Source organism: Prinia subflava, chromosome 1, assembly GCF_021018805.1.
Source record: "Prinia subflava isolate CZ2003 ecotype Zambia chromosome 1, Cam_Psub_1.2, whole genome shotgun sequence".
NCBI classification, from domain to species: domain Eukaryota; kingdom Metazoa; phylum Chordata; class Aves; order Passeriformes; family Cisticolidae; genus Prinia; species Prinia subflava.
The window spans coordinates 89,252,285-89,270,307 of NC_086247.1; the positions used below are offsets into that span (position 1 = coordinate 89,252,285).

Below are 18,023 nucleotides of genomic sequence, written 5' to 3' on the forward strand. Positions count from 1 at the left end.
AGATAGAGTATGATTCCTGCCATTTAAGGAACGATGTCAAAGGAATAATTCTAGCTGCTTTTTGTGCAGATACTTGAACACCTGTTTCTCCTTCATTTATCTGCCAAAGAAGATTAGTTCATGATAACACCTACTGATTTTATGGATTACTGCTGTGGGATTTTTTGCCTCATAGTAATAAAGGTGAATACCACAAATGGCTTTTCTATAGGTCTTAAGCAAAATAATATATAACAAAATCAGGAGATGTGTGGGTTGTATGATAATTTTGCTTTAATGTTAAGCTAAATTTAAGATGCCATCATATGTAACTGTCATGTTTCTTCACAGTGTATTCGTCTGAAATGTACACCACCCCCTTATTCTGTAAGCCTCCTAGTTATTATAGCAAATTCAAATATCTTGTAGTCAACTAGTTTCAAGGAACCTTGCAATATTTGCACATTATCAATGTCATCTTTTCCTGCTGCTTATTCCTCATTTGCAATTATAATAATTCATGATATTTCAGCCATCTCCACAGCAACTAATTATGATGGTAGAAATAGACTGGCATCTATTGCTATTATGCAACAGAAATAAGTGAAATTTCACAAAAATAAATCATCCAAATCTTACTGATGTAAAAAATGGCTAGGATAAAGTTGGAACAGAAGAATATTTAGGTAGAGTTATTCACTAAATTGTTATTTTTTTTCCTGACTTATATCTGAAATTTGAAGCTACAGCAGTAACATTTTAATTAATGTATTTATAACAACATAATGGTATTTTGATAATCTTCAGAAAAATATTTCAAGGTAATGTTATCTTTGAACAAACTTGTAATTGCCATGGAGCAGCAATTTGCATTATCTCTGTGGTTCTTTTGTGAAGTATTTGTTGAAATCTGCAGAACAAGTCAACTTTATTCTCTGTTAAAAAACTATCTACAGTCAGGTCATAGCCCAGCACTGGGCAGAATTTCAGATTTCAGGTTCACATTCCATTGTCACTTCACATACTGTATTGCCAGAAAGCAATTAATAATAATTGAGATTTGTCCAACATGAAATACAGCACACAATTTTATACTTCCTAGAACTGAAAGAAACAAAGTAAAAGAAGTCTTAGTAGTCTCTGAAATTAATGAGTGAAAATTCCTGAAGCCTGTGTTGAGAAAGGGCTCTAAGCCTGGATGTGATGCTAGCTAGTAAGCCACTTTTGCTCCCAGCACTACACAGGCCATGAAACCTGAAACCATTTTTGTAATTTTAGATGTCAGTATGTTAAATTCTGTATTACTTAACAGGTCTGATATAATCATGGAAGAAAAATCCCCTGACATGCATGGTAAAAAGATAAAATTCAAGTTTCTTTCAAAGGCAAGTCAGCTGCCTTTGCACATTGCCTGACAATTAGATAATGGTATAGTTTTGTGTGTTGAGATCAAGGGTGTTTTCTCCTAATTCCTTAAACACATGTAAAAATAAATATACTCCAGGGCAGACATAGTAGATCAAACTGAAGTCCATGGTAGTCCAGTATCTTTTCTTGTACTCAGTAGTTGTGTTACATGCAAGAAGCAGGGTAAGCATCTGTTTATCTGAGTCCTGACTTAAGAAATCAGATTGCAGCACGCAGAAATTCATAAGCTAAAAGCTGCATCCAAAGCAAGCCATGTGTATTTTTATCCTTTGTGTTGTTGGAACCAAATTTAGCTTTAATGGATATCTCATGCAGACAATTCCACCGTGAAAAAAGACATTGTGCACAAAAGCACCTTTTTTTCAGTTGCACCCTGAGCATTTTGTTGGGTGCTCTCCATCGCTGGCATTTCATGAATGAGTGAATGACTGTTCACAGTGTTGCAGGCCTCTGTTGTGTTCCCTGTTGACTTCTGTGCTTGCTGCAGCGTGGCCTGTGGTGCTGGGGACAGGTGCTGCATCTCTCTGTGCTGGTAAAGGCCCCACCTGGAGCACTGGGCTGTGACCACCCTGCAGCAGAGCAGGAGCTCACACCGCTGCCAAAGGCCACCCCGCGCACTCAGAGGGCAAAAGCCCTTGGGCCATGGGTTTCCTCTCATCTCTGGGTCTGGAAGCATTCGAGGGCTGTGGGGATTCTTTGAAGGGCTATGCCAGGCCAAGGAAGCCCTGTCTGGTGTAGCTCCCAGCAGAGGGTGTGTAGAATATATGTACTGATGTTGTTCTCCTGTTTTGTGCCTTGATTTTCCTCCAAGGGAATGGTCTGGTTTACGCAGTGCACAGCCTAGGTGACAGTTACCATGTATTTTTGTGAATATCAGGGGAACCAGGACCTTGCTGTAAAAGAAGAGATGAAAAAAAAAAGCGGTTCAGCTATTATTCTTTATTTCTCTGTGAATCCCATCCCTTTAGTCATTCTATTTTTTTATTTTTTCATAACTTTTTTAGTTCTGGTGTATCTCTTTGGAGATGGGTACCCAAACCGGTGTTAGCTGTAGACTATTACGGTACCACAAAGGAGCTGTATATATTTCCTAGTAATTTCAGATTTCTGTTGCCTTTTTTTACTGCTCCAAGCATAAGGATGATGTTTTCAGATAATTCTCCGCAGAGTTTCCAAGCACTATCTTGTGAGTGAGAATGACTAATACAGCTGTTAAGTGTGTAGAGTTAGGGCTGCCATTTCCCAAATGTCTTTTTTGCTGTTATCAATGTTGAACTTTCTCGCACGTCATTTAATATCATAAGAATTCTTGTAGCTCTTTGCAGTCAACCTTAGTTTTGACTGCAGTCAGCAAAGTTTGTCATCTCCCTATGGTCAACCTTTCTTAACTGTGCTTTTGTGAAGAAGACAGTGGGTAGTGCTACATCCCTCTGCTTATGCATGGGGCATTCCTTTTTGACTTCTACATGTTGTTATTCCACTAAATGATAATCACCCTTGTCTAATGCAATTTAATTCTTCCAATGACCTTAACGTAGGAATTTTGGAACTCTGAAGATGCCAACTTGGATCAAGCATCTTCATTCATCAACTTTAAACCCAGGATGATTCTTCTTCTTTCATCTCTTTTCTGTTCTAGGTCCCCAATTCTTAGCTTTATTCTATATAACTGTTCCTAGACTGGCGGATGGGAACCAGGCTTACTGGTCTGTAATTCCCAGATGACTTTCAGACTCTAAAGAATAGCAACCTTCTATTTGCCATCTCTCACTATGCTACCTTAACTAGGTTACATGTCACACTTACTGTGTTCATATTTGATTTCCTAAGGAACGCTAAGAGGAAAACTATCTGGTCTTGGCAGCTGGCTGCTCTCCATTTTATTGATTTCTTTTAAGAGTTCTCCAAGTGACACTTCCGGAGCTCCTTGTAAGCAAGAGTTTTACTCTGCAGTTCTGCTGAAGCTCTTCAGGATTAGCACTGCTGTGAAAAATATTTGGCTTGTTTACCATGGCCTTTATCCTTCAGTAGCAGGGCTTTTAACTTTAGCTCATCTATGATTCCAGCAGTTTTCTGTTTGGTTTTCTACACAATAAACAGAAAAATGTTATTAGGTTCTGAAAAGCAGGGACACTTACACTGGAATACTGAGATATGAGACTGTCAATATTATCTACATTTATAATGTGATTACACTGTAAGAAATGTCCAGAGTATTATCATCTCTCCTTCACTTCACTGCTCTTCCTGTCTATTATTTTTCAAATTTGCTTCTTATATCAGTACTTCAGTTCAAAACTGTTACCATCTAAATGTGTTTCATATCTTCATCCCTGTCTCCCCAACCCTAAAAAGCATCAGGACTATGTTTTTGCACACACACACACACAAAAGGCACTAAGATAACATAAGAGAGAAAAGTGCTTTATTTTCTCAGACATTTGCTGGACAGGAGCATAAAACAGTGTCATCATTGGTGCCTTTTAAAAAATATCTCCTATTGAAATAATGGAAAAATTCATACTACAAGCAGGATGGTGCATGCCAACTTCTCATGAAGCTGCTCTGCATTCATGTAACTGAAATTACAGTCTGGTCTTTTTTCTGTCTGTTGATTCCAGAGGACTGCCATGTATAATGGAAAGTTTCCCTCCATCTGGGAATATTATCTTTTCACCCCAAAGAAGCAAAAAAAAAAAAGTCAGACCAAGACTCTGAATGTGTAAAACATGCTGAAATTGCATGGTGGGCCTTTACTGCAGCTTGAACTGTTATCAGCTAGCAAGCCAGAAAGCAGCCTGCACTATTTTGGGAGATAAGTCGCTGGTGTTAAAGACACTTTTGGGTTTTTGCAGCATTATGTACCAGCCAGCTAGTGCCATTGCACAAGCTGGAAATATCATCCAAATATAATTGCTGGATGGTGTGACAGCTGCTATTCAAGAATCTTCTTATTTTGGAGGAAGTGTTTGTTGCTTTGTGATTCAGTCGTTCCTATAATCAAGCATTAAATGAATGATTTCCTGTTTGGCTCCTAACAGAGGTCTATGTTGAAGGGTTGATGCCAGTTCATTCCAATAACAAATGCATTTTTAATTTGTGTGTGCTTAGTCAAGATTTTCTGAGTATACAACAGTAGTGATGGTTTCTGAGAAGTGTATGAAATATTCATAACATCTATCTCAAAATGGTGCTAAGCCAACTTCAGGTTTAAGTAGGTATTTCTTAGTCACATGCTGTATTTATTTTTAGTAGGGGTACATGTGGACACCAATAAAAAAGTCCCCATCTATTTTGTGTGTCAGTTTGGGAGGCTACGGTGTACTAATTATTCCAGTGTAAGTGGAAAACTGTAATTTACGTCAATAGTGTGTTTGAATAATGTGTGAATATATTTTAAATTATCTCAAATCCTTTTCTGGTGAAGTAGAAGCATCCAGCAGAGCAGGCTTTTTCAGTGTAGCTGAAATAGAATGCTCTTAGGGAGTAAAACACTGGATTTACACATCTGTCTGGCAGTGGGTACCTGGCAATATATGTTTGTAAAGTTACAGCTGTGAGGTGAAGTCAACCTCTAAAAATACACAGCAGTTGGCTGTTGCTATAGAGTTGTGCTGCTTGTCTTACCCAAGTACAGGTCTTTTTTTTGTCAGCAAGGTGATCCTCCCAGATGGCAAATGAGGGGAACAAATACTGACCAGTATCTTGGTTGTCATCTCCAGATGATCTGGAGCATCCTTTCTGTCTTCTTATCATCAGCCTGCCACTGTTTTCATTTTATCTCATGATTTTTCCCCATTTTTCCATCCTAGGAAAGCTGATTCCTTCATCTTCAAAAGTTACTCTGGAAAATCCAATTGCCTGACACCTGCTAGACTTCTTTATGTAAACTGTTCTCTGTATTTTGCCACCTGGAAGTGTTGTCTGATGAGGAGCAAATCCAAAATCAGCAGCTTGCCTGGGTAGTTATATGCCATGTGCAAACTCTGTCAGGGAGAGAACTCTCCAGAGAGTCAAAGGAGTCATTTTCTTATTGAATCAATGCCCACCATGGTTTTTGACTTTAAGGAAAGTCCCTTGAACTAGTATGCTGCAGAATATTCCAATATTTCAATAGGCATTTCTGCTGTTACAGATGGCACTTCTAATCCCTACTGCAGTATCATCATTCTAAGAACCATCTTCTCAGAGTAAAGGAAACACCTTGCAGATATCTCACCCAGCTCTTTGCTTGCTTTTAGCACAGTTTTTGTCTGTTGTATGCACAGCAATCTGAGACTGCAAGGTACCTAAAGCAAGTCGAGTCACTTCTAAAAAGCAGCCATTTCTTGGGATGTACATTTGCTCCTGATGTTGCTGTGTGTTGTTTTCAGATGTTTTCACTGCTCATCTGGTCCAGTTGCAAAGGTGTAGAACCCATATTCTCAGTTTATCTTTGATACAAGAACTTCTGCATGTTGTTACAAGGAAGGCTGTAGGAAAAAGCATCATTTGTGAAAATGTAAATGGGTCTCCTACCATAAGGACTGTATCAGCTGCCTTTTGCTGGTGCATAGGACATAAGCTCATAGCAGTAAGAACTGTGGAGGTAATCACTATGGTCAATTTAGCTTTAACATAGGTGTAGCTACATAGGGTGCTGGTAGCAGTATGGACATTAGCAGGGGCTATCCTAGCCTGCCAGGTTTCTTGCTTGGGTGAAAGCCTTCTAATCAGTCAGTACCACCCCCTCACTATTGTTTTTGATGCCTAAATTAAGAAGTCTCTGTGTGCCAAGCAATGGCTTTCCACACTGCACTCACACTGTACTTGCAGAGCAGGTGTAGATTAAGATATGCTGTTACCTTGTTGCAAATTTCTCTAATTAAGATACAAATCTCCTTTTTCATTAAGCGGCTGAAAGCAATACCTGTTTGGGGCTCAGCTTTCCAGTGCTTGACTTAGTACTACCTAGGAACTCATGAAAACATTGTGCAGCAATTCAGAGGGAAGAACAGATGAAATGTATTTTCTTCATTTTTTTCAGTATTCTGGTCTGCTTTCTCAATTTCTCCCTAACTTCTCAAGTGTGACTAGAAAAGCAATTATGTATAAAAGGTATAAAAATGAGAGTCTTTCCAAAATCCTTTTGATAGATTATCACAGTTTGCTGACGCAGTGGAGTTCTGTTTTGCTGTTTGTTAGCTGGGCAGCTGAGGGTGATAAAATTTTTCTTAAGGTGCCTACAATCTTGTTTTCTTTTCAAATACACTTTCTTAGGTTTTTTGGGTTTTTTTTTTTTTTTTTTTGAACACAGAGCTTTTGTTATGTTTCTCAAGATTTCTTGTTTTATCTCCTGCTTTCATGCATTCGTCTTCTGCCAAACTCGCTCAGCTTGGCCTCTGAAATCCATTATGTTGGGTTTCTTTGGATCTAACTTGAAGTGTAGTCCTTTCCCTAGGAAGACACCTTCTTTGATTGATTTTTTCAACCCTTCTATGTGAAAAAAGTACAGTCCATCTGTACTTGGATTAGATTTCTGATTTCTTTGGTTCAGAAGGAATTAAGTTCTTAATCATGGTAGAGTTGTTCAGATAAAATTTCTCTGCCTTTTCTTGTGTTTGCTGAATTTCTGGTTGTGTGCTGTATTTCTGAGTTGTGTTACTGTACTGTGATCTCATTTAGTGTGGTTTGCAATATTTTGATGAGCTTCTGAAATTCTGTATTTGCAGATTTGATTTTGCATCCACTTTCCTCCCAAGTCTGTCCTCTGGCAGTGTACGTATAGTAATGGTCACCACAAGTCCAGAGTTTTCTTAAGGCTGCTTTCACTTCTTCCCCAGTTTTGCTTTCTGTCTCAATCAGTAAGGAAGAGAATATTGAATTTTTATCTGTAGTTATCAGGTGTGCCAACTGTTACACCTCCTAAACTCTTCTGGTGAGTAACCAGGAATTTTAGATTTGATCCTGCGCTCTCAAAGGAATGTGTGTATTTTTACTGTGTTATTTCAAATGCTTATCTGTCACAAATGAAGATCTATCCTGCTCACACTCCAGTGCTTCTAACTGGAAATGGACCATTGTCTTGAGCTGGTCTGAGTTTGAATGGAAACAAGACATCATCTTCTCTATGCTTTTACATAGTCAAAATCTAAAATAAATCCAGTTGTACTTTCAAGACTGGAAATGAAATAAATTAAAATTAATCAAGGGGAGGAGGGAAAGATGTTAATTTTATTATTGCCTCTTTTTCCTGTTATTTTATTTGCCTTGATTACAGTAGCAAATTTTAAGTCTAGAAGGGTCATTTCCTAGCCTAGAGTGTTGGCCCCTGGTAAGAGAACAGGTGCTGTTAATGCTTTGCTACTGGTGTAGCAGGTGACACACCAAGTTGTTTCAGCTTGTCTTGTACCTCACTTTTCCACTTCCATAATGATGATCCAGGTTTGCTTAAGGAGTGTTTTGAGTTACTCTTCAGTGCGGCATCAATTCTGTGGGGTTTTTCTGTGTTACCAGTTTGTCTGGTAGCACATGCCACAGAAGTTTTCCAAGTAATTCACATACTGAAGGGGATTTATTTGGTCAGCTGATTTGGAGAGGTACTGCTATACACTTTTCAAAATCAAGCTTAACCTTTTAGCTTAACTTGAAAGTAGGCTGAAAAAATACCAACCTGTTCTCCTTCTTATGTTCACTTATTATCTCAGAATGGCAGTGCTAGGCTACAGTCACAACAAGGAATGTCATGGGCAGAGACAAAGACAAAAAGAGGCTCCCAATCTTTTCTAGGTAGTAATCTGTCTGAATTAGATTTCATAGTTGGTACTATTGCAAGAAAACCTGGGCTGATATTAGGGATACTCAAAACTTCTGTAAGGAACTTTAAATCTCAGAGATTCAGAAACCTCTTGGAATATTTCTACTTTCCTCAGGCTTGAAGAGACCTATGCATATTTGAAGCCAAGCAAAATTCATATTTAGCAATGAGCAGAGCAATACAGTTATTTCAACCAAGCTATGTTTTGGCATTGGTCATACTGTAAGCTCACAGCAGCAGTGCTGGGTGTCATGCCACAGATATGAATACAAACTCGAAATTAATGGAGCTCTCTGTGAGATGACACATCTACATTTTCCTCAGTGATGTCTAAGACTTTCATCTATAGCAGCTTTTCTTTTCTTAAAACTACTCTCTTCAGTCAATTTTGATTTCAGGAGTATATTCAGCCCTATTTTTATGCATCTTTATCTCAGCTACTCACCCTTAGCTTCCTTTACAGTCAGTGAAGCCTAACAGGCACTTCCAAGGTGCAGCTCAGTCTTGTTTAGATTCTTACATTAGTCTGAGGTTGATCATGCTCATGACTTGCTCTTAATATATAGGGAGGCCAGCTCAGAGGCAGGAGCTCACACTGTAAAATTTATATCAGATGAATCCTGCTCCATTTGATTGCCAAGAAAGTCTACATAGTTGGGAAAAATTCAAGGTGATGTAACATTTTTTAATACATAATCCGTCACATTTGAAAGTCTCTTCTTCCTTATAAATCTAAAGAAAACACTGATGGTTGTTTATCTAAACATTGTGCAAAACAATTGGTTTGCTTGTTTCTAATTATTCAGGTCTGAATTATTAGCAAAACAGATTCCTATTGAAAGCAATTATAATTGATGCACCAGAAAGCTTCTGCTCTCAGCTTCATCATCTAACAACCTTTGCTTTCTAAAATCATCATGAAAATTATAGTGGCCTTTGAAAGGAAGAAGTCATGCAAAGCATCCCCCAGTGAATTTTAAAACAAAAGCCAAGGACAGCCTCAGAAAAAAGCAAGGTTAAGATCCAACCGGCCAGCACAGACTGGGATTTAGTTTCAGTTGTCAGATGAAAAGGGCAGGACTTGTTTGTTTAGTCCACCTCTTGATTAAGCAGCAGCATGACAACTGCTGCAAAGGAGGCTAGTTTATTGTTATCATTTATAATAATATTTATTATTAATTTATACTTTCCTCAGATGCAAGTTGGACTAGTTCATGTGAGATGTTTTAGTCCTGGAGGGAAGGATGGGAGGACAGAAAGGTTGCGTGTCGTGAGTGCCTAAGTGCCTCTTTGGCTGGTTAATGGAGCAGCAGAAGCGCTTGGCACAGCGGCAGCGGCGAGCTTCACCTTCTCAGCTGGAGAAGCAGCCCACGACCGCTGCCATCACAGCACCCTGTTAAGGGAATAAAGACAAAACTGTGTTTGATTTCCAGAATGGAGGGGCAGGAACTCCTCCTGACCCCGTCAAGGCTTTACTGATCTTAATCGGTCTGCCACAGAGAAAAACTCTGCTTGAACAGCAGAGGGGTGCTGCTCCTGAGGGACGAGTTCACAAATACCAGATCAGAAACATTAATAAAAACATTTCCCACTGTTTCTTCATCAAAGCAAAGAAAGAAACAGCATACTGCAGAGCACACTAGCAAAATCTGTACACTTCTGCCATAAAATACACATAGGCTCATTTCTGTAAAGGAGTAACTGAGAGTTTCTGGTGGAGTGGATGAATTTGTTACAGTAAGTAGTTTCTGGCATAAGTGGATGCCATAAAGAGGGCTTAATGCTTATTTCTAATCTCCTGGAAGGTTGTACGAATGAAAAAAAAATGAGGTTAATCACCAAGGAAAATCACTAATGAAGTAATACATCTTTTCTTAAATATTAATTATAATTCATTTTTTCCCATCACAGAATTTACACGGTTCTCATGAATCAAGGATTAATTCAAAGGTTTATATTTATCCTCTGCTGTGAATGGATTCCTTCTCAGTGGAGAGTGAATGAGTTTATTTTGTACCAGCTCTCTGCTTGAAAAGAAAATCCTTCATAAAAGAACTGGCAATCTTTGCCAGAGAAATCCAGACCAAGTAAAGCATTTCATTGTTCAGGGTGTTAGATCCTAATGAGTTCTGCATCTAAATGCTTATATTTTTTCCCCATCTGATCAACAATAACAGAACAGGTTATACACTTAAATGGACACCACTTGTTTGGGAAGAAGATATTTGTTGAAGAAAGGCAGCATGTTCCATAGTTTTAGTGTAACATCTGTTATCATTCAGTGCTGCTCTTAGCCCAGCATGCCCTTCCTCTAAATATCTTATTAATTAAACTGGCTTAGTAGGAAAATAATTAATACTATAAGTCCTGTACCTACTTAGAAAGGATTTAGAAACTGAAAAAATTGGTTTTGTCTGAGCTTCAGCTCAAGGGTTGTGGGTTTTTCATTCTTGAACACAAGCAGATTACAATAGGGTGTATCTAAGAAATCTCTATATATACATTCTTCTGAATATATATATTCTATCTTTGAAATTCTGCGGCTGCAAAAACAGTCCATTACTTTGCGAAGTCTTAGCCACTACTGGAGGATCTTCCTCAGCAACTGGTTTGGAAGAGATGCTCCTGCACTTCTTCTAAATGTCCTGATAGCCCTTTTCGGCACCTGATTCCCCAAGAGCCTTAACTCCAGTCTGCAAAATTACTGTGTTTCTCACCAGCACTTTGATAATGTGATGGGACCTCCTAGCCATGAAGTTGGTCATAATGCTGCCACCTTGCATAACCAGCTCTTGACTGGGCAGGAGGTTGAGACAGGACACCCAGGTGGACGCCAGTGAATTTGTGTGCAAAACGTGGATCTGCTACTTAGCTATCTGTAGTCAAGTACAGAAAAAGGAGTTGCCTGTGTCTTTGTTCTGTGGGCAGTGCTGCTGTCCATATACAGAAACTGCTGCATTGCTGCTGATTAACCCAGCTTGGTTTCCCACCGAGGAGCAAATTCAGTTTGCTGCTTATTCTAACAGAAAACTACACTTTTTGAGACCTATTGGAAAAGGTGCTGGGTGCTACCAAATTGCTCTTTAAATTCAGTCAGAGTTTTAACAATTTCTTTGGTGGGAGAAGGCTCAGGAATTAGCTGCAGCTTGTTCTGGCTTTTCTTGGAAGGTCTGAAAGCAGCTATTCTTAAGGAGGAAGAGGAAAAAGCTTTAAATGCTGTACCAGAACAAGACCCTTTCAGCACGGGGAGAAGGCAGCTTGGGGTGCAGTGTGACTCCAGAGTTTTATCATTGGGACTTTCTTTTCAAAGGCATATTAGAAACTTAGAAATCAGTGTTTCAATGCAAGTCAGCTGAGGTACCTAAAGTGCTTCTTCAAATGGGTTGAAGGCACTCTGGAAAATGGCATGGCTGTTACAGCAACAACCTCCAAAATCAAACTGCACCATGTGGCTGGTTAATGGGTATGGGGTCTTGTGCTTCAGCAAAGGGACCTGCCTTTAGTTCTGATCCACGCTGAAGTTCAGAGAGTGTGTCTCTTCCTGGAGAGACCAGGGGTTTTAACTAGCTTCTGACTAGACATATTGGTCAGCTTTGTCCCAAAGAATACATGTTCAAAAATTACTTTAAAAACATGGAAGCCTTTATTTATCCTATGGAGAAAAGTGGCCTTGTTCATACTGAGCCCTAAGTATCTGGCAGCAAATGAGTTGCAATGAGCAGAGTGTGCCAGTATAAGCATAGCTAATTCACCAGATATGTGTGTCCCTGTGAGAACAATGAACACACAGCCGTACCAAACAAGGTTGCACCTTCCTGTTTTCAGAGGAGGGGAGAGGGGAGGAGAGAGGGTTTCCAAGCTTTAAATCTGCCTTGGGCAGGCTGAGGATGCTAAGCCCCAGTTCATTTGTGTGTGCATCAGTGCTGGGTCTGATAGAGGAGCATATGGCAGAAGCCATTTGCCCTTGACTGTGCCTCCTTTTTGGCAGGCACAGGCTTGTTTCTCACAGAGCGGGTTCAATCGCAGCCACTCCTTCACATTATTTCTTGAGCCCCCAGCTTGCTGGCTTTCATCTCTTTGCCTGTGTGCGTGTCCTTTGTGGCGTTTTGGTTAATTGGACATTGTTTTAATTACTACTGCACTAAAGAAATGTGTATTTTCTATCTGTCGTTTTGCTGCCTCAGTGACCGCAGTCTCCAAGCAGCCAATACAAAACTCGAGCTGTTCAGATCTGGTGTAAATTGCAGTGGCTCTCTTGGGGTTTTCCTTCTTTACATTTCTTTAGGGGAAAACGCCCCTGCAAGGAAGAGAAGGCTCTATTAAACAGCTCATTTTTTGCACTGTCCCAAACACCTTGATCTGCCCTCACTGGAACAAGTGGCAAAAACGCCTTGGCTTTCATTCTCTTACACAGCCTGGGCACAGCCTGTGGCCATGTTCTCTGGCCACATCTTTCTTGGTTTGCATCTTTCTTGGTTTGAGCCCTTTTTTTGCCTTCTTTCTTATCTTTCCCTCTCCAGCTTCTGCACTAATTTCCTTTTTCTCCCTTTGCTGTCTCTAATTCTCCACAGAAATCAGAAATGTTTGGCTTACGTGTCAAAATCAAGCAATGGGTGTGCAGACATGCCCTCAAATCAGTCATTCTACCGCCATTTCTGCCAGTAACAGCCACACCACAGCAGCAGACAGATTCTCTGGACTACCAGTAGCCTCTATTTTGAGATGGTAAACTGCCACTGTCTTGAAGAGGAGAAAGAGCATTTTTTAAATGCCTTTAAAAGGCATAGAGCCTTTTAAAACAATAATTTCCCTTCTTTTCTGTTTATATTGACCGTATCCTTTGCTTACAGCTTTGGAAAGAAAAATGTCAATGAGGCAAAGCAGAGAGGAGCTTATAAAACGAGGAGTGCTGAAAGAAATTTTTGATAAAGGTAAGTGTTCTTCTTTTCACAACAGTAAATCGACATCCCATATAGTTTTATGGCCAGACTTTACATAATATTAACACTAGAAACCAGGAATAGAGAGTTCGGAATTGCAAGTCTGTGCAAATTAAAATTTCTAAACACTTCTCTTGACTTTGCTGTGGTCTGGCCCTCTCTGTTGGATACATGTGATAGTTACCTAGCAAATAAAAATGAAAACTAATCAGAAATGTAAAGCAATAGAAATAAAAATCACAGCAATAGGCAGTAGTCACTGACTGCAAAAGAGTAAAGCATCCAGACTGTGGAGAAATGTAGAGGGTTTGTGCCTCTGTGTGTTGCCATTGTCTGGTTGAGTCACTTTGGGATTAACTGTTGTAAAAAAGGGAAACATTTAAGGGTTTTGGATCCTGATGAGCACAGAACAATGCACTTTCCCTTGAAACAGCTCAGAAGAGATAATAATTCCTTGTTCAGGATAATTAATTTGTTGAGTTTGTAATGTCTTGTTTATGCAAAATGCCATTGTTTTACTATCATCATTGTTTTACACTGCTAACACAATACATAGTTGACATCTGTTACATATGTCAGTCTTTGAGTGCATCTTTTATTTGTTTTGCTGTTTCCCTTGTCAATAACTAAGGCAATTAATTCAACAAAATATATATAAAGACATAATAAAGTTAATTCTTAATCACAATAGAACTTATGCATATGCTTTATAGCCTCATTAATTTGAAGTCTAAAAGGTATTGACAGTAGCAGTACAAAATCAGTTGAAGTTAGAAACTTTCACAGATATTAGAAGTATAACCTACTTCATAGATTCAAGAGCATTTAAATCTGCTACCTAATTTTACTTCAGCTTATTAGGAATTTAAAATTTTACTAATCCAGGCCACTAATGTTTTTAAGTTAAATAACAGCAAAAATCTGTTTATCCTTAGATTTTACAGTTTCTACCAGTTATGTGTTGTAGTGTGCTCTCACTATGGCCTCCTGGCTTAGAAATCATCCTAGATGCAACTTCAGAGTAAAAACAGCTCCTGTCAATAGGTTTGGCCTTCTCACTGCTTTGTGTTGTCCACGTTTTGTAGCGTGACTCAGATCAGACCCACAGCCAGTGAGGCGTGGTCCAGGCTGTCACACCAAGTCATCAGTGCCTCAGCCAGCTCAGAAGGCAGCCTTCAATCACATCTCTGTCCCAGGTGTGACCTCCTTCATCCCTGGCTCACATCCCACATGTAGCAGTCCTCTGAAAAATCCCTACATAAACCTAAAGGCTTCTCCAGGAAAAATCTTTTCTGTGAAGTCCAACTCCGCCTTCCATGTTGAAACCTGGGGAGATTCCCCTTGTATTGCTACCAAAGCACTATAGTTTTTTCTATTGATCAAATAATGATGTTGTTTGTAGACTTCTGTGTCATCTTGTGAAGCAGGTTCTAAGTTGTCTGGAGGTATTTGAAAGAAGGAAATTAATTCCTCCTTATGGTAATTTTTCACCTTCACAAAGCTGATACGAAAAGAAAGAGGTAGGGCAGAGAAGAAAGTGGTAATACACAAGAATAGCAGCAGTACTCAAACAGCTATGATGATACAAGGATACGAAAAAGGCAAGATGTGTAGAGCAAAAGTAGTCCTTCAGTGGTATAATAATCTGAGAGTAATTCTAATAAAGGATATATTTCATTGAGAACCTTAAGTGGAAGTACCTTTTTTTTGTAAGTCCTGTTAGGTAACCTCTAATCCTTCAAGAAGACAACAGACCTTTAGCATTTCCCAGCAGAATGCTTTATTTCATTGCGGTAGCACCTTCCATGCCAAGAGGCATCTTGCACAGACAGTAGGTGTAAATCTCTTTGTCTCCCTTTCCTAAGAGGTGGGCAAAGCAGGCCTGTGAACAATTTTGGCTTTTTCCTGCTTTCAAAACCTGTACTGATCAAAGAAAACCCTGTAGACAGACTGACCCAAGAACATGAATTTTTGCCTTGTCCTTAGTGTTGGTTTTTTCATATCATCTATATTGACGAAAAGCATAATTAGCTGGTTTGTTTGCCTGCTGTTTAAAGTGATGCTTTGACCTGTTTGCTTCAGGATTTGCTGGCTTTCCAGAGGACTTTGTGTCACGCAGCAGGTGAAAATTATCAGAGTGTAGTAAGTCACAGTAGTCACACATAGGAGAGTCACTGCAGTCTAGCTGCCATGTTTGGAAAACAAGAAATGCTGTTATCATTTCAGTGACCCCTACACTTAAATTAGTCACGTGAAGCTGCTCCTGACTGAACTGCAGAGAGCTCTTTCCTTGCTAAGGGCCAAACTCATGACAAAATCAGTTTCTGTTATCTTTCATTTCCAGGGCTCTGTGACTTGAGTATTCTGTAAATGTAGGCAAAGGTTATATTTTTTTCAAATACCCTGTACTTTTGGAAAATAGTAAGTTGAAGAAGTATCTGATGAAGCTCCTGCTGTTCTAATAGTTTGTGGGCAGGTAGTGCTAAGAGGTTAGAAAGACCTATTCCACCTGCATCACAGAACATACCTCAATGTTTAGAAGAACTCATATTTTTGCTATGTCGTTGCTCCTACACACAGGTACAGACCTTGATTTTCACATGAAGGTGTAACCGTCCCAAAAACATCTGTCATTAGAGCTGCCCACTGTTTCATGCTGCTGATCAAAGAACTAAATCTTGTAATACTTGTAGTATTTTGATACCTCTTCTTTCTGAATGTAGATGAGATTGCCTGTAGTGAAAAATTTCTGAATATGAGTGTGTACCAATTACTTACTCCAAAGGCAATGGTGCAATGGTTTTTTAAGGAAACATGGGCAGTCTTCATCTTTTATATTCTTGTATTTTAATATGATCTATCTAATTGAAATAATGGAGTTAGACTTAAATTTCAGGTAACCTAAGTCCTGACAGGATTTGGACATGTTGTATTTACACACTAAAACAGATTTTGTGACAGTATGTGAGGACAAACTTGAAGAAGTGGCTTTGGTAATGCAGCAAGGAGGAAGTCATAGCAGCCACTGGAAAGCAAGTTGTGCTGCAGTGAAATTGAAAAGTTTTGAACCCTTCCAGAAGTAGCCTGTCTCAAACTCCATGGGATCCACAAAATCAGGGGTCTGCTTAGGGACTGAAGTTGTGGAGGATCCTAGCTGCTGTGCCAAGGCAGACACCAAGGATAGGAAACAGTTCCAGGGGCAGGTCTTGACCACATGCAAGAACACTCAATTTCCCATTCCCCACCCTTGGGGTCATGGCAGAGAATAACTATTAATTTTACTCTGCCCTTCCTAGTCTTTACTATCAAGAATTTCTTGCTTGGACAGTCTACTTGAGAGCAGACAAGTACTGAAGGAGACCACCCAATGCAAAAAATTAACCCAGGATTTCAAATTGTCCATTTTGACTGCCATAGCCATTCTTCTGTAGAAGGAATGCATGAGCGAGGCACTTTTCAGATATGCAAAAAGTTGTGTAGTCCAAGGTATTCAGAGTAAAAGACACAGTGAGAGAGCAGACAGAGTTACAGTGGGGGAACACAACAGGACTGGCTTGTGTCAGTCAGTGTGATGCACTGTGGGCTGCTTCACACCAGGCAATGTTTTAGAAGTACCTGAGAGTGGAAACTGCAGGTGTGTTCTGGAGTACAAACCATGCTTAAGAATCACAGGTTTTGAACACATCATCTATGAATCTCTGGGCCTTCATCCCATGCTGTTGTTTTCACATGCAAGGTGAATCAAAGTGTCTGAGTAGAGTCCTCTACATCAGAGAGTTTCCTCTGAGATCCTGCTTCTTTGGTGACTTCAGGTGTGCAGAGCCTCCTGCGTAAGAGAAGAGCAGCCTTCACGTGCTCTCTTGCTGCAGAGATCATGCTACTCTCTCATGGACCCATCCAGTTTCACGCTCAGCTGATGTTATTAAAACTCATGGATTTAGGGGAAGTAATTCTCCACTAAGTAGTACCAGACTCTGTGAAAGCAGCAAAGGATTTAGCAAGTCTGAGAACAAAAGATTACATATGTTATCAATGTGCAAAATTAACTTTAAACTCATAGCCAGTTCCTGAAAACAGATCAGTTCATCCATGTGTATGTATTAATTGCATTACCAGGATTCTTTTAATTTGTATGTCAGCCAGCTGGAATAGCTTTAATACTTTGAAAATAATAAGTAATTTGCCTTTTATATCTGGTTGTCAAGCATATCTCTGATGCAGGATTAATTCACACTAAAATACTCTTTCCTCTACAAATTATTTTTTCACATCTTTGATCTGTTTGCTGTACTTGAGCAACTCCCCATGTAGCTCTTCTGTAAGCAATATCTGATTTAGGGTGTATATTTCAGTCATAATTCTGTGGCATGCCTGACAATTTCACTCAAATCCAAGGACAAGCTTTAGAACTGAAATCAAGATTAAAGATATTCACATATAAGATTAAAAAAGGTTATGCTGTCAATACAGAAAGCTGCCATGCTTTAGTATTATGACAAAAGGTAAAAGCCAAAATTTTATCTTACATTTTACTTTTTTTGCAATCATAAGTCTTTGTGGGTCATTCAAATGCTGCTTTTTTTAATTATGCCAATATACCTTGGGAAGCACATAGCACACTTAAGACAGTAGGATTTCAAGATGCTCAGCATATTACAATAGGCATCTCACTTCATGAAGAATATGTAGTCATCCCTCCAAAAAGCAAATGTTACTGGGTTTGTCATGCATACTTTTCTCATAGTTACAGTCAAATTTAGTCTGAATTAATGCACTGAATTAATGAATATATTGCTGGACACAGTCACTGCCTTTCATTCAAGAAGCAGATGCTCTACATAAGAAACAGTTCATGAAACCAGGTAACTGGGAGAACATCA

At 39.3% G+C, this 18,023-nt stretch overlaps 1 protein-coding gene across 1 annotated transcript in view; it reads left to right on the forward strand.

The window, feature by feature from the left end:
• The window catches only part of PHACTR1 (phosphatase and actin regulator 1), a 306,506-nt gene that overhangs the window by 211,012 nt on the left and 77,471 nt on the right, over positions 1-18,023 (forward strand). The window contains exon 6 of the mRNA XM_063402625.1: positions 13,054-13,134. Within this exon, the coding sequence (XP_063258695.1) occupies positions 13,054-13,134 (81 nt within the window). The remainder of the gene's footprint in view (positions 1-13,053; positions 13,135-18,023) is intronic.